At 45.4% G+C, this 25,013-nt stretch overlaps 1 protein-coding gene across 6 annotated transcripts in view; it reads left to right on the top strand.

Annotated features, from left to right (window-relative positions):
• Nucleotides 1-24,506, top strand: part of FOXP1 (forkhead box P1) — a 69,924-nt gene extending 45,418 nt beyond the window's left edge. For 4 of the 6 annotated variants that reach the window (XM_010179951.1, XM_010179949.1, XM_010179948.1 and 1 more), the window contains exons 8-14: nucleotides 6,272-6,473; nucleotides 6,576-6,655; nucleotides 7,310-7,411; nucleotides 11,999-12,120; nucleotides 14,160-14,229; nucleotides 17,592-17,758; nucleotides 23,430-24,506. In XM_010179951.1, the coding sequence (XP_010178253.1) occupies nucleotides 6,272-6,473; nucleotides 6,576-6,655; nucleotides 7,310-7,411; nucleotides 11,999-12,120; nucleotides 14,160-14,229; nucleotides 17,592-17,758; nucleotides 23,430-23,574 (888 nt within the window). In that variant the 3' untranslated portion in view covers nucleotides 23,575-24,506. Of the gene's footprint in view, nucleotides 1-6,271; nucleotides 6,474-6,575; nucleotides 6,656-7,309; nucleotides 7,412-11,998; nucleotides 12,121-12,498; nucleotides 12,669-14,159; nucleotides 14,230-17,591; nucleotides 17,759-23,429 lie in introns of all 6 variants that reach the window. The other 2 variants (XM_010179950.1, XM_010179947.1) reach the window with 2 other exon arrangements.
• Nucleotides 24,507-25,013: the final 507 nt, after the last annotated feature.

Here is a 25,013-nt window from a genome sequence, read left to right as displayed (position 1 = left end):
ATACATAGATTGTTTGGATTAGTTTATGTAAATGTACTGTTGTATTACCCTTTGGAAAAAAAAAGATCACATTTGTGTATGAAAAGTGGTTTCGTTCACAGGCAGCATTATAAATTCCTTATCCTTTAACTTACATGTTAGAAGTAAAAATTGGTGCCTGACAGGCCTATATTGTGTGGCACTCTGTTGTTGGATTGAAACTGCCTTCTTTTCATTTATTGAAATATAGAAAAATTTATTATAGATACCATCTGATAAATCAGAAATTATTAAAATATGTATAGGTGAAGCATTTGAAAATTAATTATAAAATGTAGAAGTATAGTGTTTTGCATAAATTGTGCTTTCCTAGTGAAAAAAATACACAGGCACCGCATAGACTGTGCTAGACCCTGGTCCTTTTAACTCAGTGGGATAGGACTTTGGTAAAAAGATCTGATGACCATTATTGCAGTGCAAAGTATTCTTTACATCCAGTAATTAATTTTTTTTTGCCAGCATAACTAATGCAAGGTGTATTTTAGAATTAATATATTCTGGTACATCGCTGGTTTTAAAGGAAAGAGCGGCTGCGAATCCAAACATAGCAGCGAGTCGGGATTTAAAATGACAGCCTTTTCATGACTGAGGAGATGTTTTTATTCTGCTCAAAGGATCTTCATGCTTCTTTTTAAGCTGTCGTGTTACTGGCAGGTAAAACGGTGACCGAGCTGCTCACCGTACGCCCAGTGCCATTCATAACTCACACTGACCACTGGTACCACCTTTGCCTTTTGGGCTGCAGGCGATAGCTGAGCAGGTGGTTTGGGACTGGTGGGACCACAGCAGGTTCTTGGTTGTCGTTCATCAGTTCAGAACTCATCCGGCTCCAGGGCAGCGTTGCTTGTCCAGCCCAGCCATGTCCATCCACCACATCCCACCCAGGTTTAGCTCCTCGCAGTAGTTGTGCCCTTGGGAAGAGTGGTGGAGCAACCCGTGCGTTTTGCCGTAGCAGTCCACCAAGACGTCTGCTCAGTAAAGCTCTTCAGTCCTGTTAGATGGGGTTTAAGCACATTCTTAAGTAGCATAGTGGCGGATTGCCTGAATCACTGGGGGATAGGGATGTACATGGGGAGGTTGCTGTTGGTGCCTTGTTCCTGAGGAGCTGCCGGGCAGGCAGGGGGTGGCTGGGGAGGGAGAGCCCCTCAGGAGCCGGGGCAGTGCTCAGTGCCACCCTTAAAAGTGTCCCACTTCATCATTGAAATGCCCAGCGGTGCAGCACTTTAAGAGAAAATGGAAGTATCTCACAACTTAGCGCTTGGAGCAGGCAGAGTTGTTCCTGCTGCTGCTACACGTGTTGTTTTGGTGAGAGTGAAGGACAAAGTGAGAACACAGCTGTGGAGGAATACGCTGTGACCTGTTTTTATATGGTGGATTTTTTTCAAAGTAAGAAAAACAAGCAAAACCACAACACAAAAGGCCGAACAACAATTTCTCAAGAGTTATCGTGCTAGTTTTGCTGTTAAGACACCTTCCCCTTGATGCTGTGTTCGTTGGTGTTAGTGATCTGCATAAGAGGTTGAAATTGAAGTGTGCTTTTTGTGGGATTAACTGATGTCAAAGTTCATAGGAAGGGAAGAGAAAAGAAAAAGCATCAACCAACAAGTAATTCTGCATAGTAGGTGCTATAACCATCTTTTAAAAATAGACAGAAAACTTTTAAAGAAACTTTTGGTACTTTAAGTAAAACGCACTGTTAGATAGCCCCTCTTTAATGTATTTTTTTACCCTAACCATAGCAGTTACGATTGTTTTGAAATACTGTTTTTAGCAACTGTAATAACAAAGCATTAAAAAAAAATAGTCTTTTAACTGTTGAGGTAATGACTGAGCATTTTAGCTGCTGTAGCCCTACTTTATAGTTTGAAAAAATAACGATACGCAGCAATAAAGAGAGATTCTCAAGCACAACAAGAGCTGTTTTTATATACTGGTTTTCATTAAGTCTCACTCCTCAGCTTTGGTTTCCTTAGTGTTCCTGCCAATAACAACACCTGCTAAGTGATTGCTGCCTGCCAGGCTCTGCATCGAGTGCACTGGTGTGTCCAGGCTGACGGGAGAGGAAGACGCAGCATTTAATGAAGTTTTAGGCCCAGCGTTTGCTTTCTCTCCCACCCCTGGTGTCAAGACTAAAAGTCTCTGCTCCGGAGTGTTTCAGTCCCAGGAACTCAGTGCAGATAAATCCTCATTGCAGAGGAGTCACGTATATATACATATATATGTTTTTTTTTCTTTTAAAAGAGTTTCAGGGGCTTTTTTGAATGTGCAGCCACTATCGCCATGTAAAATGTTTACAGCAAAAGAAATCAGACTGAGCCCTAATGGGAGAGCCACTTACTGGAAATCTATTTTACGGGGTGAAGGGGAGGGTTACCTCTCGGCCTTGTTTGTATCTAGAGGAAAAAAGAAAATGACTCAGTCTTCACCTCTAATAGGAAGCCATCACTATTTCTTGAAAGGGAAGGTTAATAATAACATCCTAAGCAGGATATTGAGCGCTGAAACAATTACGGCATTTATGATTAAGTTAAAGCAGTACGAGGAGCTGTTCTCAGAAACCAAACCTGAACAAAGCACCCAACAAGGACCCGTGATTGAATTTGCCGCATTTTAGGACCTCAAACTTGTGTGTTTTGGTGGGTTTTCTGCTGTGGTATTTTTCCCCTTGTTGTTTTGGGTTTTTGTTGGGTTATTTTTAGGACTGGGGGGAATCGTTCCCCCCATCCCCAGTACAAACATCCCAAAACCAGTGAACCCTGTGGTGCCAGGGCTGTGCTCCCCGGCTGCCTGGATCCTGCTCTGCCCTCGCCTTCCTGCAGCACCAGGGCTCATCAAGGTGCTCGCTCTGTGACTGGGGCTCCCTCCGCTCTGACAGCACCAACACCTCACCCAAAAAATCATTGTATGTGGGAAACGGGCTGTGCACAAAATACCGAGGTGAACAACTTTTCTAATTGTAGTAACTTGTTTTTAAATAGAAAATGCAAGCAGGGAGAAACCACGTCAAGTTCCCATCAGGAAAAGAAACCCAGCCCAGTCCCTCCCTGATCTCTGCCCTCACAATCATCCTCTGCCATTTCACGTTTCTAATTGACGCCAGTATTAAGATTTAATAGTTTACTGTTCAGATTAGTATTTCAAGATGGCACCAAAACCAACACCATTCATAATTTGTTATTCTGCTCTAATTCACAACCGATTTTTCAGCCTTGGCGCTGTAGATGCAACAAAGCAAGCGGCAGCGAGGGTCTGGGGAGGGAGCAGCCCTCTCCTCCTGTACCCCAGCTCGTGTTTTGGTGACCGGACCCCGCTGGAAGAGGAGAGTGTCATCACATAAAACACGGAAAAGGGAAAGCCTTGGCTGGCGCTGGACAAGGTCGTGTTTCATTAACTTGTTGGTTCAGGCTCGCCAATGGTCGGCGGAGGTGAAAGGCAGCGCGCTCGCTGCGTTCCAGCTTTTTGTTCTCTCTTTCCTCGCAGACTGCAGTCATGTTTAATTTGGAAACTGGGCTCCTTTGGCAAATTAGCAATTAGAACAATTTTGTGGGAATATGTATATGTGTCATTAGTTTTCCTGCAAATTAATAGCGAGAGCAGAGGTCAGGCAGAAATTTTCCACTTGACTGCAGCTCCTCTGTTGAGATTTGGCACTTTGTTTTGGAACGGCCACAGCTGCTCAAAGCCACAGTCTTCCTTTAGGAACTGTCTTTTAATTAGTTTACCTCATAGCCATTATTACAAATATTACTGCCTCCCCTCCTTGAAATAAAATTACTGTTTCTACAAAATATTCCGGTGACATCTTGCACCACTGCACATTGATGGTGGGGTCACTCGGATGCGGCGTTTAATCATTAGATCACCTCCATAAGCATCTCCTAATTAGAGTCCTTACAATACAATTTTATCTGGTAATTAGCTGAGATTGGCTGCTTCCTCTGTAGCTTATTAGTGGCAGCCCAGCAGTGGGTGTGAATCACAGTGTCATTTGTCAAGCCTGTTAAAGCCCCCCCCTTTGCTCGTCCTCTTCTGTGTTTATTCCTAGTTGCTACCTACGCTGAAAAGCCTGAAGAAATTTAACTCGATTCAGATTCTTCAAGCAGGGAACGCTGACCTTTGTGGATCCTCTCTTGCAGTTCCCTGGCAGAAACAGATTAAATGTTAAGTTTTTACACACTAAAAAAGGAAGGGGACTCTTTTGAAATGGAGTTGTTGGAGCCGTAATGATGAAGCCCGAGCCGTGATCTTTCCAACAGGAGGGCCCGGCTGCCGAGCCTGCGCTAGAGACGGGCGCTTGAAATTGATGCAGATTTGCTCGTAGTTATTGGACTGTTAAAATGTCCATTTAGAAACCGAGATAAAATACAGCAGATTTAATTTCGTGGTGAGCCCTGTCAGTTGTACTGTTATTAACGTCACCGGTCCTTTTATCCTATGTAGAAGATGGATGGGTGGATAACAGGGACACATTGCTATATACATGGCCCTATTCGGTGCCCTTAAATCAGCCACCAAGCAGACCAGGCTCTCGCGGGCACCACAGGAAGGCAGTGCCTGGCATCATGGGGTTCAAGCAGGAGTGCTCTAGGGAATCCATACTCATATTTCACTGCCTTTAGCGATCCGTTGCCGGGTCTGTGCTCTTGGCCTTGCCACAAGGCGTTTAATATTTCCCGCTGGAAGGAGAAGCGGTGTTTTCTGCACACCTGCACAGCAGAGCGGGTGGTTTTAGGGCTGCTGCTCCCCACCTCTGCTTCTGCAGCAGTGCCCAGCTGTGCTGGTGTTCGGAACTGGGGTTTCCCTTGGTGTGCTCTGTCTCGCTGTCAGAAGCAAGAAGCAATCATCATTTATCTGTTGCTGGGCTGCACCTTTTCTGTGGGCGATGGGCTTTTTGTGCTGGTTTCCTTTCTGTAATGTTAGAACCCTTTATTTTCCACCACCTTTGTTTGGGATAAATCCTGTTATTTTTAGAAAGAAACGTTATTTGTGGCTGTTAACTCATAGGAAGGGTGCTGATAGGAGTTTCTTTACCTGGTTACTTTCATATGAGGAAAATTAATACAGTGCCTTATGGATAAACATGAGATGTATGGGGGCATAGCTAAGCACTGCGCCTTGCCTTCATCTGAAAAGGCTTAATAGCCAGCAAAAAAGTCATTTTAATCTCGAACAAAAGTCATAAAATTCTGTCCCTGTTAAATTCACTAAGAATTTTGCTACCGACTTCAGTGGGGTCAGGATTTCACCATTATTATTCGCAAAACCACCTGAGGGAAGGAAATGTGGAAGCAGTCAAAGAGCCCCTTCCTCAGTCACCTTTTCTGATGTTGTGGTTAAGAGATGGGGTTGTTTGTTTAAAATACTTCAGCGGGAGTGACCTACTGAAGCAGAGCAGCGTCTTCCAAAGGGCGTTGTAGGGCGAAGAGAAAGGGTCAGGGAGGAGCATGGATGCTGGTTGTATAAACAGGGCTGTGCATGGAGAACACTGGAGGTGGAGCGGGGTTTGCTGCGTGGTCCCAGAGGCGGTTGTGGTTCACGCTACCGTGTGTCTGGGGCTGGGCTCTGTGCAGGTAACGCTGATGCCTTTAGGAGGAAAAAACAAAACAAAAAAAGAGCGGTGCCACTTCTGGGCTGAACATTTGCAGTATTTCACGCAGTGTGATTAATTAAATTATTCCAGTGTTAACCTACTCTGGGCTTTGCTTTTAAAATGGATGAACAGAGGGGGAGGAAAGGAAAAAAAAGCCAAAAAGCCAAATGCTGAAGAGAGAGATTGTGTTTCTCCCTAGTACGTCCCTAGGAAAGTCTTGCCTTTTATTTTAAGCCCGATGCCTTCAATGAAATATCCAAGAAGATTGATTAGAAGCCATGCATAATGATAGCGTGGAAATAAGAGATGTGCAGGGTTTAGATTGTGAAACAATGGAACTAAAATAAAATATTAAAATGATTATGTACCGCATGAGATCTTGTTTGAAGGTTTAGATACAAATCCACAGTTTGTAGTTCTGGCAGCAGGCTACGTTACTCATTTTTTTTAAGTCTATCCAGAAATGTATATGTTTATTTCCCTTTACTGGCTCCTAATGGAGATGTTGCAGCAGCATTTTGTGCCGAAGCAAGCGCAAACTGCTTCAAACTGAAGAAGACCCCGTTACTGAGAATTTTGTCTGCAGCTCTTAATTAGGCAGCAGTGACGTTGGTAACGAAAGCCCCGTCCTTCCCTCCGCAGCTGAATCTGGTATCGAGCGTCACGCTTTCCAAGACCGCGTCCGAGGCATCTCCGCAGAGCTTACCTCATACCCCCACCACCCCGACTGCGCCCATCACTCCCGTCACGCAGGGACCGTCGGTCATCACCACCACCAGCATGCACAACGTCGGGCCCATCCGGAGGCGGTACTCGGATAAATACAACGTCCCCATTTCTTCAGGTACAGGGGTTCTGGTGGTGCAGCCCCTTTGGCCGGGCGGCTCCTGGCCGCAGTTTGGCAGTGGGAGGCTGTGATGATAACAGAACAACTGCTCTTATTTAGCAGATATTGCCCAGAACCAAGAATTTTATAAGAACGCAGAAGTTAGACCACCCTTCACGTATGCATCTTTAATTAGACAGGTAAGCCGAGCCAAACACGCGCGTTTGGATTAGAAAGGAACAACAACAAAAAATCTCCCTATATGTGCACACTCTGGATTAAATAGATTTTCAAACCTTTGGTATGTAAGCGTGCTCAAATGCTCAAACCTTTACTATAAGGGTTTTTAGAACTGCAATATATAACATAATTGCTTTTGATTAAGTATTACAATACGATGTGATTATTAGGAAATTCATTTCACACAACAGTGAAAATGAGCCTGTTTAAAGATGGCAAGTCAATTATCACAAGCTACAGTAATCTCTGATCCCTAGAATTAATCTGAGCTCTAAATAATTACTGAGCTTTAATCAGCTAGTGAAATGTTTTGCATTTCTCTTTGATTCTGCTTTATGAATGACTAATAAATTAATATTTCTGTAAGGAAACAGAAATAAAAACTCAAAACAATTAGATAATTCCATTTTGAATTTTGCCATTGAACTGTTAAATACAGCCATTAATCTTAGTTCATATTGTGAAAACCCCGCTTTGGATTTTTTGCTCCAAATCTCTTCTTTCTTGCTTCCTTTCTTCTATTCTTTCCTTTCTGTCTCGGGTGAAGTAAAACTGTGCACGTGTTTTGTACCGGTGGGCTCGTGACTGATCTTGCGATGGTTTTGCTTCCCAAGGCCATCCTGGAATCTCCCGAGAAACAGCTAACACTAAACGAGATCTACAACTGGTTCACGCGGATGTTTGCGTACTTCAGGCGCAACGCGGCGACGTGGAAGGTAAGCCCGAGCCCGCCCGCGCCGCTTGCCTTTGCTGGCTGCCATGTACAGAGGAGACGTCGCCGGTGACACAACAAATTGTCACGACATGCGGACACGAGAGTTTAGACCGGCAGTTGTGACACTTGCTGGGTGCCTTATCTGTGGGAACGATTTGATATTTGGCAGAGAAATTCTTCTACCTTTGAAAAACCACTAATTGAATCCCCATTATTGGCTTTTATGTGCTGTGATTATGCCACGAGTTCCTCTGCGTGGTTGCTGCTAGCAGCGAAACTCAAGCCCTTCAGCTGGAACGTATTAGGGGAGAAAAAAAGAAAGAGGTGAAGTTATTGTGTCAGTAGAAGATGAACTGTTTGTCTTTTTAGGAATGCAGACTGTAATCACAACAATGGCTTTTTTTCCTAGGATCTATAGATAAGTGGATTTCTTGCCTCAATCAGTTGACTCTCAACTATCTATGGAGATCTGTTATAAATGTCTTTGTTTTTTTAAATCACACAGCAGAAGCCTATTGAACATGATATGCAAGAAGCAACCCCCACAATAAGAATTGTGTTTGAGAAAAAGAAACTTGATATTTGGCACTTTAATTTCCTACCATAACCATCTCAGATATTGTTAGATGAGAGGTCTGGGGAGTTCATTTTATTTTGTATTTTGGGGGATGCTCCTTCCCTTACATTTACCATTATAACAGCCACACTGGCTTCTGAAGCTAGTGCAGTTACAAATGAATGAATCAAGTAGTAGCATCTTGTATCACTGTAAGAATTGCACTCCCGGTTCTTTGAGCTTCTCTTAGTCTAGAAAATGCTGTTGCTCTCAGCCAACCACAAATGACCAGGTAGGATGAATATGCCCCATGCTCTTTCTGTTTTTCCTATCTCAGCCTGCATTTAGGATTAATTCCTTCAGAGGATGAAGCTAGAAATGGTCCTTGGAAGTTAGCTCGGGTTTTAGTAGCATGTTTTGCTTTTAATTCACATCTCGGGGCAATTTTGTACGTTCTCGACCTTGGCCTAGAAGCTGTTAGGTTCAGGAAAAGTCTCCGTGGTTGCTGCTTTGATTCTTCACTGCAGTTGGAAAACATGAGCAGTGTTTCACTTCGCAGCTTCCTTGCTATCCAGAAAGGAAATTAACTTTCCCTGATTTAAGATCCTTTTAGACCTGCCTGTCTTTTGCCGCTGGAGTGGTTCCAGTAGGGCTTTTCAGCAGCTGCAGGTGTGGGTGCTAACGTAAAAATCCTATTTAATTACAGCAGCAAAGGGAAGGGAAGTGGAGAGGGGAGTGGAGGAAGGCAGCAGACGGCCCTGGTCCTATCTCCTGTGAGCCTGGTTTTAGGAATTAGCTTTGTGCATCGTGCAAGATCAGTCCCAGAAGCCACGTGAGCTTGCAGTGTGCTTCTGCAGAGGAGAGAGGCTGAGCTGCAGACCCTCGGGCTTGCAGAAGGGCAAGGTGTGTCCTGGGGAGGGCAGGTACCATTTGAGACCCCTCTTGGACACCTTGAGCTTGTGCAGGTGTCCAGGTCCTGCTTCACTTACCTGGAAAGAAAAACATCACCAAGAGCCAGCAAAATTGGCCGCTGCTTGAAGTAATGCAGGCTTTCGTGCTGAAGACCGCTCAGATTTATGCCAGCCTTCAGGAACAGCAGGGATGGAAATGCAGCTCTGGATTGGCGTGATGAGAAGCCCACGGGGCACAGAACAAGCACAAGGGGGTAATTGCAGAATCAGAGTAATTTGAATATATACGTGCTGATTTGCGTTCACCTCCAGGTAGTGCTTAGGGGGCGTTTGGGTCAGTGTTGCCCAGGTTTAGGGTCAGGGTGTGGTGTGGGCAGGCTTCCCTGAGCCCTGTTCCAGAAACACAGAGGAGTGCAGGAAAGAAAGACCTTTGAAAAATGAACCTCTCTCCCAAAATGCAGCACAGCAGAGCCTGAGCAGTTATTAAAATAACAAACCCTTTCATTTACTACATTCAAGCACGTTCAGGGTAATTTTTCTGCAAAAGTGGCTTGCATACAAATATTTTTAAGAAGGTAAATATATAATCTTACAATAATAGCTCCTAATTTTTCTGTTAAGCTGATTGCTGGGGTAGCGGTGTGAACTGGTCCTGACAGGTCAGAGGCAATGGCTGTTTGCTTGCATTTTTGGGAGGAGTTTGCTGGCGCTGAGTCGCAGCCATGAGGCACCGGCTGCAGGTGTGGCTCCCAAACGTTGGAGCATTCAAACCAAACTGTTGGATAGAGAGGATCCAGAGGCAGGGGAAGCACAACGACTCTTTTTTTTCTGCCATGAGTTCCTTAAATAAGTGATCACGTGGAAAATAAGAAAGCAAGGGCAACGCTTCATGGACGCCTTGCAAATACTCCACTTGTCTGGCCCAATGTATTCAGCAAGAGCCCAGTCCAGCAGCTTCAACCATCAGTTGGACACTGACTTTGGGAGAGCAAGAACAGACTGGGAAGTATTTCTCTGGCATTAAATTTATTTAAAGAAGAACACAGATATTTCTGCTCAACCGTGCGTTTAGAGACTGTTCACAAACCCTGAGGACTCCCTTCGCTGAACTTTGCTGTGTGTGTTTGATCCTCTGCTGCATGAACTACCAGATCAGCTTTCACCAGGGGAAGCAGCATTATTATTCTTAGGTTTTTGCTCCAGACTTGACAGGGTTCCCATTTTCACAGGAAACTGCCCACATTACCCAGCTGTGGGTGCAGCCCTGTGTCGGGTTGCGCTGCTGCGGCACCCACCAGCAGTTGCTGAGCCAGCTGCTTTTAGCCCGAAAGGTGTGGGGTGTTGGGGTGTTTTTCCTCCACCACAAAATTGGGGAGTTGGCCAAAAATTTCAAAAGCAGTGAAATCTGGGAGAGGTGGGAGGGAACAAAAAAAAATCATGAAGAAATAAAAGCAGAAGAAAGTAAGGGCAGAAAGAAGCAGCCCTGATGGACAGGGTGACTTTCTGCTAGGTTTCTGCCTTGCTGAGAGGAAAAGCACATTCAAGGTTTACTTTTCCAGCAGTTCACAAGCAGATCAGTGTGGAGGAGCTGAAGTGCCAGGGTCAGGCATCTCCAGCCAGAGGGAACGCGTTTACACTCCAGCTTCTGCTGAGCAGAGGCATTTTGGGCCCTGACTCTGCCCCTGTACCAGGGGACGGGAGCGTGGGGACAGCGCTGGTGATGGCAGAGACATGGAAAAGTAGGAAAAGCCTCCGAGCCTTCCCCTGGCAGGCACACACACCAGTGCCTCTGCATTTCCATGACAAATGCTCTGTGCATAGCCTTTGTTCGCACAGTGATTTAGACATTCATGATTAGAGCTCCCTTTCACCATCCAGACCCGATGTTCATTAAAGAAAAAAAAGACAACGACAACGACGGAAGGAAAAAAAATCGTAGTCTTGGTTGCCTAGACCCAGGCCATGTGTTTGGCTGGCATCGTGCCTGCTAACGAGTCAACCAGATTGACTAAATCAATGGTGCCAGTGATGATGGATGGAGTTTGTTCCCTGCATATCTTCAGCAAATGGCTTCTTCTGTTTTCCCTGTTCACTGTCCCCTTTCAGCAGCGCTGGGGACAAGCTCCATGTACAAATTCGAGTGGCTTTGCAGTAGGGTATTTGCTTAGAAAACTCTTAAAGCAGGGGAAGAAGCATGGCGCTCCATTGGAGGAGTAATAAAGCTCTCAGCACCGTTTCAGAGGGAACAGGGGCAGAAAAGCCAGCAGCTTGCCATGATATAGTGAAGCGTCTCTCTCGTTCAGCTTCAGCAAAGGCCTGAACGCATCTCAGGGGTTGGCTGAGCGCATCCTTTCCTGGTGCTGAGCAGCAGAGGACGAGAGCATTGGGCACCATGAGTCCCTCTGGGTGCTGAGGTGTGGAGACATGATCACTGTGTTTTGGAGAATCCTCCTCACGTTTTTCCTTGGCAGAGGCTCTAATCGGGCAGTGCAGTATTCTGTCAGAAATAGGAGCCAACTTCCATAGGAGAGCAAGCCGTGGAGGCAGGAGTGGGTGCTGTGCTGGCTGTGGGGTGCTGCCCAGCCCCTGTCCATGCCATGGGTGCAGATGGAGGTTCAGCACCTGATCAGCATTAGCCCCACTGTGGGAACACGCAGCAGCACCAGCTCCAGAGCCTTTGCTAAATGGAGCTCTCTGTACTTACTTGAAACCCTTTCTGTTCTTTCTAACCGCATTCTTTTCCAGGAGATGAGAAGTTTCTCTTTGCAGAGTGTATTTATTTGTTTTGAAAATGTTTAAGCAATGTTCCTCTTGCGCTCCGTATGAAATGTGCTGTATTATACAACATGCATGCATAAATGATGGCTGTTCTCGTTCACACTGGGGATAACTGATAAGAATAACTTGAATTTTTAATCTCGGGGTTGAGCTTTTATATTTGTTTTGTATTTGCAAAAATAAGATGTAAAGAGCCGGGGAAAGCAAGCGGGTGCGGCGAGGGGAAGGGGCTTAACGTTGCAAAATGAGGACTGTCAAGCTGACTGTGCTGCTGTTCTTGGACGATGATGAGCATTTTCTCATAGAAAGTTTTTGAATGTTTTCTCTTTTATACTTGCTGCAGAATGCAGTGCGTCATAATCTTAGTCTTCACAAGTGTTTTGTGCGAGTAGAAAACGTTAAAGGGGCAGTATGGACAGTGGATGAAGTAGAGTTCCAAAAACGAAGGCCACAAAAGATCAGTGGGTATGTCCACCATGTTTGAACTTCTTAGCCTAGCTTGGATCATGCTTACAGTTTAACGTAGAGGCTTTTGGCTGCTAGCTGGTGTTAGACCAACCGCAGGTGGTTTCGCATTGTCTCAGTTAAGGGAAACCAAGACCAACATCTCATCACTACTGTTTGTATGCCCACCAGTACCCTGACCCTGCTTGCTTGGTGTTTGTTGCATCACATGCTAGTAGCTTTTAGGTGGCAATGCATATTAACCCTCACAAACCATTTGCTTATGCTTATTGCATTTTATTTTCTTTTTCCTTTTCCCTGTATTTGATGTCTGTTCTGTCCCCGATCCCGTGTCCCTTTGTTTCCACTTCATCTCCTTTGCTGCTGCTCTTGTCCCAGGGTGCCATTCGCACCAACCTCTCACTGCATAAGTGCTTTATCAGAGTAGAGGATGAGTTTGGGTCCTTTTGGACTGTTGATGATGAAGAGTTTAAACGTGGCCGTCATATTCAACGAGGCCGTCCTCGAAAATACTGCCCTGATGAAAACTTTGGCGAGCTTGTTGCACAGTAAGAGCTTTTACTTGCTTTAATTTTTTTTTTCTGCTGTTGCTTTGCTTTGCATGATTTACCCATCTCATGTAGACTTGCATTTCACGAAATAGTGACATCACCTTTGCTGCTAAAGAAACTAAATTTTTGGTTGTTACGTGTATTTTGTGTGTCCTACTCTGATAATCCAAATGCCTGTAGTAATAACTCTGCTTTGACGTGTTTGTTACAGCGTTTGTTTATAGTTCAATCTAGGCTAAAATAGTTATCCGCGCTAGCGCAGATACGCTGCTGTAGTCCTGTCAGGAAGACAGATAGATGCCAGAAAATGTTTCAGATAAGTTTTAATTCTGATACTTGCCTTTGCTGTCAGGTGTATGCCTTGTATTGCAGCTCGATCAGAAATAGAGTGAGGTGCTTATAAGACAGAAATGCTGAATTAACTTCAGAAAGTTTGGAAGCGCAGTAAGACCAGCCATAGAGGTGATAATCAACAGGCCGTCGTGTGTCTACAACAGCCACACAGATATTCCTGGGCTTCCCAAAGCAATTTTCTTTGACCTTTACTCGAAGGCCATCTCTCCAGGACAACTGATCCCTGCTGGTCCCTGGGGGCGGGATTCAGTTCAGCCTCTTCTCGCCACGATTTACTCCCACATGAAGAAGTACACAAATAAAAATGCCTGGCGAGCGATAAAACTTTCTGGAGATTTTTTTGCATTGGCATTTCTTACCTAGTTTGTATTTGATTATTATTCACACCCCCCTCACTTTGGTGATATTTAGATGCCCACTAAAGGGAGAGCAGATACGCTTGGCATTCATCTTCTGCAAATCCCTCCCCTTATGTAAACTTAATATGACTAAAGTAAGGGTCCAAAATAGCACACCAGAACATATTTTATTAAAGCGGCCTTTAGTGCTGTTCTGCGTGGTCCGTCCTGCTGTGCTGCGGCTGTCCTTGTGCCTCCGCGCCCCCAGCCCCTCACCAGGACCACTCCCCATGTCCCCCCAGGAAATAACGTGGCTCAAATCCTCTCTCATCGCAGTCCCTCTGCTCCAGCGCGGGGGATTTTGCTGGCAAAGAATAATTTGCCTGATGTAGTCTTCAGAATGTCCCGCGATGCTTTGGATCGTGGCCTCCCGGTGATGGGCCCTTACATGGGAGCTGGCTCCAGACACAACCAATATTGGAGAATTTCTCCTGAGCGCAGCTAAAATGAGATGCCAAGATGTGCTACTAAGGCAGGGTAGTAGAACACATGGCGAGGTACCGTCGAGAGATAATGATGTTCCTTATTTAGTAAAGGCAAATATGATAACCACAGACTAAAACTTAGCTATTTTATTTAAATTAAAAATAAAAAAAAAAGAGAAATGAAAGAGAACTTGTGTGGAAAAACAGTCTCAGCTCTAGTTTTCTGGTGTGGGAGGAAGCGTTACATGCTTGAAACACTCGCACAGAAGTTGGTTGCATTTAACTCTCCTTTTTATGTTTTTCTTATGCAGTAACCCTTCTCTTATTAAAAACATACAGACCAGCCACACCTACTGCACACCTCTCAATGCTGCTTTACAGGTAAGATTAATGACTGTAGCAAATATGCAACAGAGGCGTGTGTCTTCCCCACTCATTTCAAAATATATTAGCCTTGCTCTAATTAGATATTAAATTTTAATTCCGTTAAACTTTTTTCTTAAGTGCATAAAGCATCATAGTCCCTGGAGGCAAACACATATCAGGCTGCTTCAGCATTAGCTAGATGCTTAGCATTTTGAATATTGTGGCAAAAAAATTAAAAGTTCACTTATTAATATTTATCAGCAGTATCATAATTTCCATCCTCTTATTTCAGAATTTCACTTGAGGCAAAAATACCACAAGTGTAATTACTCCAGCACAGCTATTAATGTGCTGAATGATAGGATACTGCGGCACGTGACCTTCTATTGTTCGTGGCTTTAAAGAGAAAGCTGATCGGTTTTCCCCCTTTTCTTTTAAGGGCTATTTTTTTGCATGGCTTCCCATTGTGGGTAAAAAATAAACATTGCAATTCCCAACAAAAAAAAAAAACCAAACCCGATAATTTTGATTGGTTTAAACTGTACTGTAATTGTAAGACAAAAATTCTGGGTTTTCGCGAGGTAGAGATGCACAGTGTTGGTGCACAATTAATAACTCGCAGCCTAAAAGTGCATGGGTCTTTCTGATGCGCTGTACATCAGGTTGACATTTTTCTCCCTTCTCTACAAATTCCTGAGTGTATCTCAGGAACCCCAGGTAAAGTCAATATTGGCTCATATGAGCCCAGGATACGAACACATTGCTGCACCCTGGATTTGCGGGGGGTGCGTGTGCTTGTGTGGGGGTCCAAGCCCATCCCATACAACGTGAATTCATCCAGGAGGCAGCGCTGTGCGTGCACCCCGGTGGTTTGGTGAGGGTCACTTCGCAGGACCATGGATTTTTCCTTGGGCAGCCGCATTTTGTGAAAGATTTAGCAAACTTCTCTTTTCAGAACCAAGAAACAGCTTATTAGGAGAAAAGCGATGTTCTGCATTTCTTGTAATTATTCCAGTTTATGCAGTAACTTCTGAAAAGCAAATGAAAGCATGTTTAAATGAAGCAACTGTAAATACCATTCATTAGTAACTTATTTTCCCTTGAGTCTTGTGAAGTGTGATTTTTAAAGACTGCTTTGTCTCTTGAATAGTATTAAGATTACAAGCACATTTTACATTCATGAGGCTGAAAGGCAAAAATGAAATGATCCCGCATTTCTCCACATTGTTAGCTATGTGACTAATTCCAATTAATATGCTTATCATATGGAACTGTTCGTGTTTTATTTCTGAAACACGTGTCGTTGTCGTCATCTCCATCCATTCTCGTCTTCTGTGATAACCCCCAAACCGTTTCCATTTCCCGCTTCTCCGGGAAGTGGCAGGGTCTCGTGTGCCCCCATAGCATCATGTGAACTCGGCTGACGGAGAAAAGAGCCTGGGCCTGATTTCACATGGGGGCTTAACAATATTCACTGCACTAAGACAGGTCCTCGTTTAGGTTGGAAATACCCCAGCAGGTTCCTCGCTGCTCTCCCCACAGTTGGATTTTGGAGGCAGGATCCCAGGGGTGCTGAGGTGCCGGATGGGGTTTGGGTGAAGCCATATGGGTGAAGCCCCGTGGCCAGTTCATACCTCGCTCAGGCCATAACCTCCTAGGACATAAGGCCACTGTACCTGCCAGTGCCTGCATTCAGCCTAATTAATACTTAATGAGCGGTGTTCCCCTGACTTTTGTGGGTGTCTGCAAAGACCGATGCTCTGTGTCCGGGAGGTTTGGTGACTCCAGCTCTCCCCAGTGCTCTCTTTTCCCAGCAGGTCACCAGGGACTCCCAAAGCACCCCCTCCCCTGTTATTATCTTTATAGCAGATACTCCTCATGGCCCACCTCTCCCCCAGTAAATTGCTTTACTGCAATTACAAGTTATCACTATGGGTGAAGAACTTGAGTCATTATTTTGCCAAGTGCAGGAAATGTGAACCGTTCTGTGCATCCCCTAATCACAATGAGTTTGCCGGTTGTTGAATCAAGAAGATAAAAATAATCCTCCCCGTTAGAATAGCTTTTGTAATCACGTGTGACACATCGGGCTGCACATGGAGAGGTCAACCTAAGGAAGAATAAAAGGGGCCGTGCTCCTGAAGATGCTGCAGTCAGGGCCGGTCCTGCCCGCCTTTCCCATCCCATCTCCCCCTGCCCGGTTTTGGGCTGTGCTTGCCTGGGAGCAGCTCTGGGTGGCAACAAGCGAGGAGTTTTGTCCCACGAATTGGGAGCAGGCGAGAGCGCTCAGCTCTCATTTGCATGAATTCCCCTCCCACGGGCAGGGTTTGCATCATGCGGACCCGGAGCCCGATGGATTTTTTTGGCTCCGCCGCCGGCTGACCTTCCCCCGGAGCAGGTCAAGCGCTGCCGAGCCAGCGTCTGCGGCTCTGGGGCGCTGACACGGCTGGGAGAGCTGGGATGATGTCAGCCTGGGCCGGCTGGGATGGGTGAAGCACTTCAATGTCCTGCGAGTCCCCGGCCGTGGAAACCCGCGTGTCCCATCCGCCCCAAACACTGGGCTCCTCGGGGCTGCTGCGCTCCCACCACTGCTGCCCGAGCACAGCACATGAGCTAATGCTGACACACAGTCAATATTAGCAGGCAGAACGGTGGGAATCAGAAGGAAAATATTTAACAGTTCATTCTCTTCCTACAATGATTTCCATTTAGAAAGTTAACTCTAGCGTGCCTCTGCAGGGTATTTCTTTAGAAGGAGGAAAGATGGAAATAAAATGGTCAGATCTGTAGTCGCTGAGGTAAGAGCTGAGTTGCTGAGGCTTACAAAATTTCCCATGGTTCAGGTCTGAGGTAGATCACTGCAACTCGGACTGATCCAGTCAGTGCTAACCAGAGCTTTGTCCTTGTGTCACGAGAAAAACCAAACTTGGTGATGCTGCCCTCGCACTCGGTGCCCATTTGCTCCGGTAGGAAGGTGTTATCAGCTGATTTCATTCGGATTTTTTTCCCCATTTCATTAAAAACAAAACCCAGACCCAGACCCAAGCCACTAACAAACCCAAAGCCCTAAACATAGTTTTGCAAACTGCAAATAGGAAAAAGCCGTTTTATTTTTTCCAGAGGGTTTAATTCCAAACAGGGAGTGGAAAGCTCCGTCCTCACAGAAGCCAATACAGCTCTGAATGCTTAAACCCAGATGTAAATGATGTGAAATTTCCCTTGGTGGAATGAGGGTAATACCTATCAGACAACACAATATTTTAAAAAATGGTAATTGCAAATAATTTCAATGTGGAGAATGTTTTGGAAGAAGCAAGCGTGTTGTGCAATGTATAAAACGTTAGTCATGGCTCTTCGTCTGTTTGTGTCCCTGGCAGGCTTCAATGGCTGAGAACAGTATACCTCTATACACTACTGCTTCCATGGGAAATCCCACTCTGGGCAATTTAGCCAGCGCGATGAGGGAAGAGCTTAACGGTGCAATGGAGCATACGAACAGTAACGGGAGTGACAGTAGTCCAGGACGTTCCCCTATGCAAGCAATGTAAGTACGGCAGAGGTGCACGGCGCTCTGGGCATTGCCTTTCCAGCTGCTGGAGCCTGGCTCTGGAGCCTTTGCAGTTGGTTCCTGAGGTTGTGGATGGGGCAGCAAGAGTGGATATCTCCGACTGGGGACACGCTCAGGTTGATTAGAACACGAAAGGGTCATTTTCCAATTTCCTCGTAAAACTGATCAGCTCAATCTGGTCCAACAAGCACACACAGCTATAAAATTGTTAACTCACTTGCTGTTCTCTTCTTTAAACGTTGCAAAGCAGGTGTGTTTCTTGGAGAAAAAGCTTGTGCTTTCTCTCCCCTTTGGTCCATGTGACAAGCACGGCCAGTGAGGCAGAGCTGGGAAATGGGCTTGGTCTTACAGAAAACCCACTCGACGCACAACAGTCTCACTGAGCATTAACGATGGCACACGTGATTTATAGATTGCTCTTAAAATATCAAAAGGAAAATTAATAGGAGCATTATAGCAACAGACGACTGTATAATGAGTGCGTACATAACCACATGAAGTCACGGGCGATCGCTGTCCCCGCTCGGTGCGAGTGGCACCCGGGCAGCAGGAAGGGGTAAGGCAGGAAGGGTGCGATGCGCCGATGGGTGTGTGCAGTATTTATGGGGTGATGGAGTGAGTTTGCAGAGCTGTAAATTCCCCCCTCCCCTCAAATTACATACCGGGGAATTGGCAGCTGGTGAGGAAACGGGGTTTATAAGTCTTGCAGTCCTCTAAAAGCTCTGCGGAGCGGGTGCTACCTGTGCGAGTGACCGTGTGTGAAAGCCGTGAGCTGTTCCTACAACGGGCTGTAAAACTGCTGGCTGGCTCACCACAGCTCACATTACGCATTAAAAAGGGAGCTAATTTGTAGTCTTTCACTTCAAAGTAATTTGAATAAGGGATTTACAAAAGTAAGTCTAAATCAAAAAGTAGAAAAAACATTAACCTAATACCATGATAGTAATTAGTTGTGAAACTAATTAGCATTTAATGGCAAAAAAGTTTCCCACCTGCATAATGTGTTGTCAGAGGGGAGGGGGCACGAAGGAATCCGAGGCTCTGGATACTTTGATATTGCGGCATTTTAAATCAGCGCACAAAGTGCTTTGAAAAAAAAAAATCTTTAAAGATGGCAACATTCATTTTTAATTAATAATTAATTTAAACATTGTCTTTTACCATTTACTTCAAAACACTCCAGTAATGTGTTTAGCGTTTGCAGCGGTTGTTTGTGCAGTATTAATTATCTCTCCCGCAGTCGCGTTGCATGACACACTTTCCGCCGCTCACAAGCGGATTCGTCTCCAGGCAGTTTGAGTCGCAGTTCGTTATCCTCTGCCCGCGACCACGCGGGGCCGGCGCGAAGGAGGAGCGGAGGGACACGGCTTTGCTCCAGCAACGAGGCTTCTCCCAGGGGTTTCTCCTGGCCCACCAGGCAGGGGTGAACGTTTATGATGTTGCGTTAATCCAAGTCATTATTTTCTTGCGAGTTCAGGGCTAGCGTAGTTCACGCACTTCTTGTTTCACCCAAGGTTTCCTTGTCTTTGAAGAGGCTGCGAGGAGGGAAAAATAACCGAGTTGAAACAGGCTAGGACACCTTCCAGAATTGGGCATAGCCGTGGCCTTTGTTGCACTTAATAGTCATCTCTTAGCACATTGATACCAAGGTGAGGGGCACGGAACAAATACTGGAGAGGAGGACGGGGGGAGGAACGCCTCATTTTCATTATTCGCCAGAAAATCCAATTTTCCGTTGTAATATGGAAATGATTGTTTCCTGAGTGTTTTCATTTTCTCCGAATTGATAATATGTGTGTTCTCCACCGAACATTTCTTTTTGCTTAAGTAAAACACAGGCGGGTGATGTTCCTATAGCGGCCTCCGAGTTTCCCCGTTAAAACGGTGTCTCTAAGCAGTTTGGAGGGATCTGAAGCCAGAACGCCATTGTCACGTTGCGGGGTTTACCCTGTTTACCAAATAAAACCAGGAACCCCCAGCAGGTTTCCAGACACCGTGCAACCTCTTGCTTTCTGCAAGCCTGCTTTGTTAACCACATTTTCAGAACAGATCTCCTTGTCATAATGCAACTTATTTTTTAAACAATTTCAGTACATTACACTAAATCAAGCTTTAAACTTTATTGCGAGGTTTAAAGGACCTTGTTAACATGACAGCTAAGAAGTCTAACACTTCAGCTGAAGTCTTATTACCGCTCATTCGTTTCCTTTTTATGACACATTGAACCACAGCTAGGGGGTTCCCCCCCCCTTCCCCCTTCTCCCTCCCTCCTTTTGAAACACTAGAAAGTAGTCGCATAATTACAGCTTGGGGACATAACACTTTCATCCTGATATGCTCCAAAGGTAGCCACAAAGCAAACTGCTCCATGCTGTGTGCACCACCAGAGCTCGGTGGCTTTAAACAACAGTCAGCTTTATTAAAAACTCCTCTGTTCCCAGAGTGGACAAACAAAAGAATTACTCAGATGTGAAGAGAAGGGGAATCTGTGTTCAGCAAGGTTATTTATTGTTAACCCCTTCTGGAGTCCTGAGTCAACTTAAAAGGAATGTGCTGAAATTCTGCCACTCTAAAGAAGAAATGGGAAACCCTGGCTTTTTCTCCTTACCCCCTTCTTTTTCTTTTTGCCTAGCCCAGCATTTACCTTTTCTGTAATTCAAGAGACCAAATTCTTAAGCCTCTAAAGGAAGTTTTTCTTTCCCAGTTTTGGGGTTTTGGTGAGGTGGTAAATAGAGATTCAGACTTGAGAGAGATGAAGACTCCTTCGCCTCTGATCTTACTTAAGCTTCTTTATTTCAGTAACCCTGAAATGTTTGAGCGAAATCACAGATTCAGTAAGGTTTCCTCCTCAGAAGAATGACAAAGTATGCAAGGAGTTAAATATTCTGTTGTTATTCTCCATGCAGACCTTTCCCTGGGGTTACATTACCCCAGTAACCCTCTTAATTTGGGGGACGGGGTTTTGGCTGAGCTGTCTGATGTCTGTGCTGCTGAGGGGGCTGGCGTGGCCGTGCGTCCCCTGGCTTGGGGCTGGGCAGTCCCTTTCAAAACTTAGGGCTTGCTTTGCTTTTCACTCCCAAGGTTTTGGGGCTTTTTTGCTTCTGGGAACCACACCAAACCTCAAAGAGAAACTCGGTGCAAACCACCTGGTTTCACCTGCTTTCATAGCAAACCCAGAAGGGAGGCAGGGTTTGCTTTGGAAGGGTTCAGGGATTTTTGAAGGAGCTTTCCCAGCATTTCGGGTGGTTGTGAGCGCAGTGGGTACCTGTCTCAGCTGTTCAGGCCCTGTGGCCAAGCACGATGGGGTGCGGGGATGTGGTGGGAACCTGAGCAGCTTTTGGAGAAACTCCCGTCCGTGTGCCCAGGTGCCCCTGCTGCACACTGCGTGCGTTCTGCTCTGTCCTTGGAAAATAATTTCCCATCTGCATTTTCAAAAACAGTACACACATACAGAAAAAACCCCAAAATAAGCCCAACAGCAGCATCAAAACCAGAAAGCCAACAAAGAAAGACTTTTAAATTAAAGCAGCGTTAAGAAAGATCACTGCCATAAAGGCTGAGTAGCACACGCTCTATTGGTCTCTATTTGTAGTCGCTCTTTCCGCCTTTTTCTTCTGTGTTTTGTTTCATGTTTTCTCCCAGGTGAGAGGCCCCACAGCCCATTCATAAGATAAGTTTTTCGAGTTGCAAATTGTCAGCGTGGTTTAGTGTTTGCGAGGGCCACAAGCTCCGGGACAGTCAGCACAGGCACACCTCTGAGACGGGAACCCACTCATGGGACTTCATACCTGCTTCTGCTAATTCTTAACCTCTGATATTTCACTCGTCTCCTCCAAAGCTTTTATCCCCCTTCTTTTTTTAAATAATTAGGTCAAAATTGTATGAGCAATGTGTGTGTCCTTGTCATTTTTGCAAAAATTACCCAAGGTGAGGAGGAAGCTCTTTGCTCCCAGGGCTGTGTTGGTGGGACTCAGTGAATTTGCAGGGAGATGTGTACGTGGATGCTGCATCGCTTCTCCCCACCGTCCCTGTGTCGGATGGGCTGGAAGGTGCAGTTAATATTTGAGTATTGATCTAGCACTTGACAACTCGAGAAGTTGAAATATGCAGGGACTTGAAAGGCATTCCCAGCTCCCATTTCAAATGTGTGCAGTCAGCACGTTAGATGCTTCCTAAACTGATCCGGGCTCAAGCCGAAATAAATAAATACCGTGTGACAGAGCTTTGCAGGCTGCACCAGGTACAACTGGTTCACCCTCATTGCTTGGAAGAGGCAGGGTTACCTCTGGCTCCTGTGTGGATACCGAGCACGTTTTCCCTGCTCAGTGATTTATTCTTGCTGTCCGTCAGTGCAGTGGAGTACGGACAGCATTGCCATTGCTATCCACACAAAACATAAAATAAAACCCAGCTATTTTAAATCATTCATTTTAAACCAAAACCTCCCAAGGAGAGAAAAAGTTCTTACAAGCGAGGGTTTGCGCTTCAGGTTATGTTCTCACGTAGCCTACACAAAAGGGTTAAATCAGCCAGCGTGGAGAGAAAACAAGGCTCTAGGAGGTGGATATCAACTCAATGAGACACAGAGCGGGACTTGAACTCATTAACACTTTATTTTAAGGGATTGCCTACAACATCAATTATTTAGGAAGCAAACAGGGTCTCCATTGCTGTGTCGCATTATTAATACTCAGTAATGTCAATAAAACCCCGCTCTCCTCTAAAGTCCCACCAACAAGACACTATTGACTCACATGGCTGTTTTACATTTCAAAAGCCACCGAACGAGAGGAAAAAAAAGGTAATTTGTATTTGTATAGGATTTGTTGTAAATATGATTTACGAACAACATTTTTCAATTGTTATCATCCCCGTTTGGAATGGCCAAGCCCCGTTCCCCTGCGGGTTATTCATGTGCTGTGCCGTAATGAGAAATTTGGCAGATCTCATCTCTTCAGTGCATCCTTGTGCCCACCGTGAGCTGGGGATCATGTTCTGCCTTGTTTACAGCTGACAGTGTTATTATTCTCGTTAGGACTGCGCTTTCTTATCATATTGTTGTGTTGAGCGAGCCTTTTCCTCTCTGTTTGTGTTTCCTGGCAGGGCTTTTCTTCCCTTATTGACAGTTTGTAAAAATATGCATTAATTTGGAGTTTAAAGCATGTATCATGGTGTCTCTTTGCTGTGTTTGCTTGAAGTTGATTAATGATAGAACCTCACTTGGGGTCGTCCTCTGGAGAGTTGTCTCACAGGTTCTGCATGTTAACGAGAGACGCCGCACACACGGCGAGCGATGATTAGCCCAGCCTCCGCTGGCTCGGCGGGCTGACAAACCGCTGCTTTGCCGTTCGGATGCTTATTCTGCTTATTTATCCAAAGATTGTATTAATCAACTTAATGTCAGCCGAGAGCGTTTTCTCTCGGTCCCCAGGCGGAAACCCCATCGAGGGGCTCCTCCCAGAGCGTTTTCCCAGGGCGGTTGAGCGCTGCCTGCCCTGGCGTAGCCTTCGCTTGGCATCGGTGGCCGGCTCAGACATTGAAGGTCTTCTCCTGGAGCTCCCAGGCTTGGCACCCTGGCTTTGAGCACCCAAAAGTGCCCTTTAACGAGCCCCTTTTGCTGATGGTGTCCGTGTTTTGGTTTTTCCAGGCACCCTGTGCATGTCAAAGAAGAGCCGTTAGACCCAGATGAAAATGAAGGCCCGCTATCCCTAGTGACAACAGCCAACCACAGTCCAGATTTCGACCACGACAGAGATTATGAAGACGAACCTGTAAATGAGGACATAGAATGAGGACGTCTGGCATCGGCATCCTGAGAATGAAGCTTGGAAGAACGCGTCAAACTTAGCTGTGAAATCTCTCCATTATTGTACAGTCTGGAGGATTCTCAGTCCACTTTGACAACTCTGAAATATGTTAACTCTTAGTGCCATCAAGTATCCCATTTGGGAGTATTTTTGATTTTTCTACTTTTTGTTGAAAAAAGGAATTTGTACTCTGTGCATTGGATGGACTTGTTTGGTACTTGGGATTTTCCTCTCTTACAGTCAACATCAGTGTTGTAAATTTGCTAAACTGATTCACTTGCATTTAGCAGCCAGCTGTGGACTGCAGGTCCTGCCAATTTTGGACACTTGAGGACATCAAACTGAGCATGTACACCTGAACTGCAGATCAAGTCTTTGCCCAGATTTTAAGGATTCCAATGGACAACATATTTGCACAGTACTGCATGTTGATTATCACTGCCTTTACTCCATTTCGTTTGTTTTTTTTGGTTGGTTTCTATTATTTTTTTCCGCTTCCATTTGGGATGGGGAAGGCCTGTGTGTGCACGTGTGTGGATACGTGTGTGTGCGTGTGAGCGTGTATAGCGGGGAGGGGCTACAAGAGAAAATTATCCCAAACTTTTTAATGTATTGCTTTGATTCCCCCGCCCCACTTCTCCTCTACCATTTTAAGTTCTGACCTCAGGCCTCATCCGGGCCCAGGGCCTCTCGGAGGCTTCGACGTTTTCTGTACTTTGTGATGAATGTTAATAGGTGTTTTTATTATACGAAGCTGAATGTCATGGAATCGTTTGTAGTTTTTTCTGTCATTCATTCCAGTTTCCTTCGGATGCCACCACGTTTTCTCGAGCTGTGGAAAACATTCCATTTCGGTGTCTCCTTCTTTGTTGTCGTTTTCTGACGAGGTCCCAAATGCTGCACTATACATGTGGAAGGGTTGTCCAGCGGAGAGAGAGGAACGAAGTACTGCAAGAATGAGAATGAATGACAGATGAACATAGAAACACTGTAGGAAGCAACACAGATTCATTCCACAAAGCAGTATTTTTAATATTTCGTTGTCGTTTCGGTTTTTTGGATTAATTTTTTGTGTTTGGCAGCAGCGGTGAATTTTAGCAAATGCCACAAAATGGAACAGCACAAAGAAACGTGTGCAGCACCAACAGAGGTCACTTCTATCAGAGGATGCATAGGACAGTGGCAGTTTCTCGGTGGTTTAATGCGAGTCGTAACGGGGCAGCAGATCCTTCTGCAGTATCTGAGATTACCGAGATGGGCACCTATACAGCTATTACGACAGGTTTTATTCTTAGTTTCTTTCTTGCATTTGCAAATAGTGGTTGGAAAGAGGACTTCATGAAGTCGTTAGTGTGCGCGGCGGTGTTTCGCGGTCAAACACGGGCTCAGGATTGCGTGGTGGCGTTAATCCGGTTGAATACAAA

The sequence above is a fragment of the Mesitornis unicolor genome, unplaced genomic scaffold (genome assembly GCF_000695765.1).
Source record: "Mesitornis unicolor isolate BGI_N332 unplaced genomic scaffold, ASM69576v1 scaffold7842, whole genome shotgun sequence".
NCBI classification, from domain to species: domain Eukaryota; kingdom Metazoa; phylum Chordata; class Aves; order Mesitornithiformes; family Mesitornithidae; genus Mesitornis; species Mesitornis unicolor.
The sequence above is the reverse complement of the archived record's forward strand: the minus strand, read 5'-3'. Positions and strand labels throughout refer to the sequence as shown.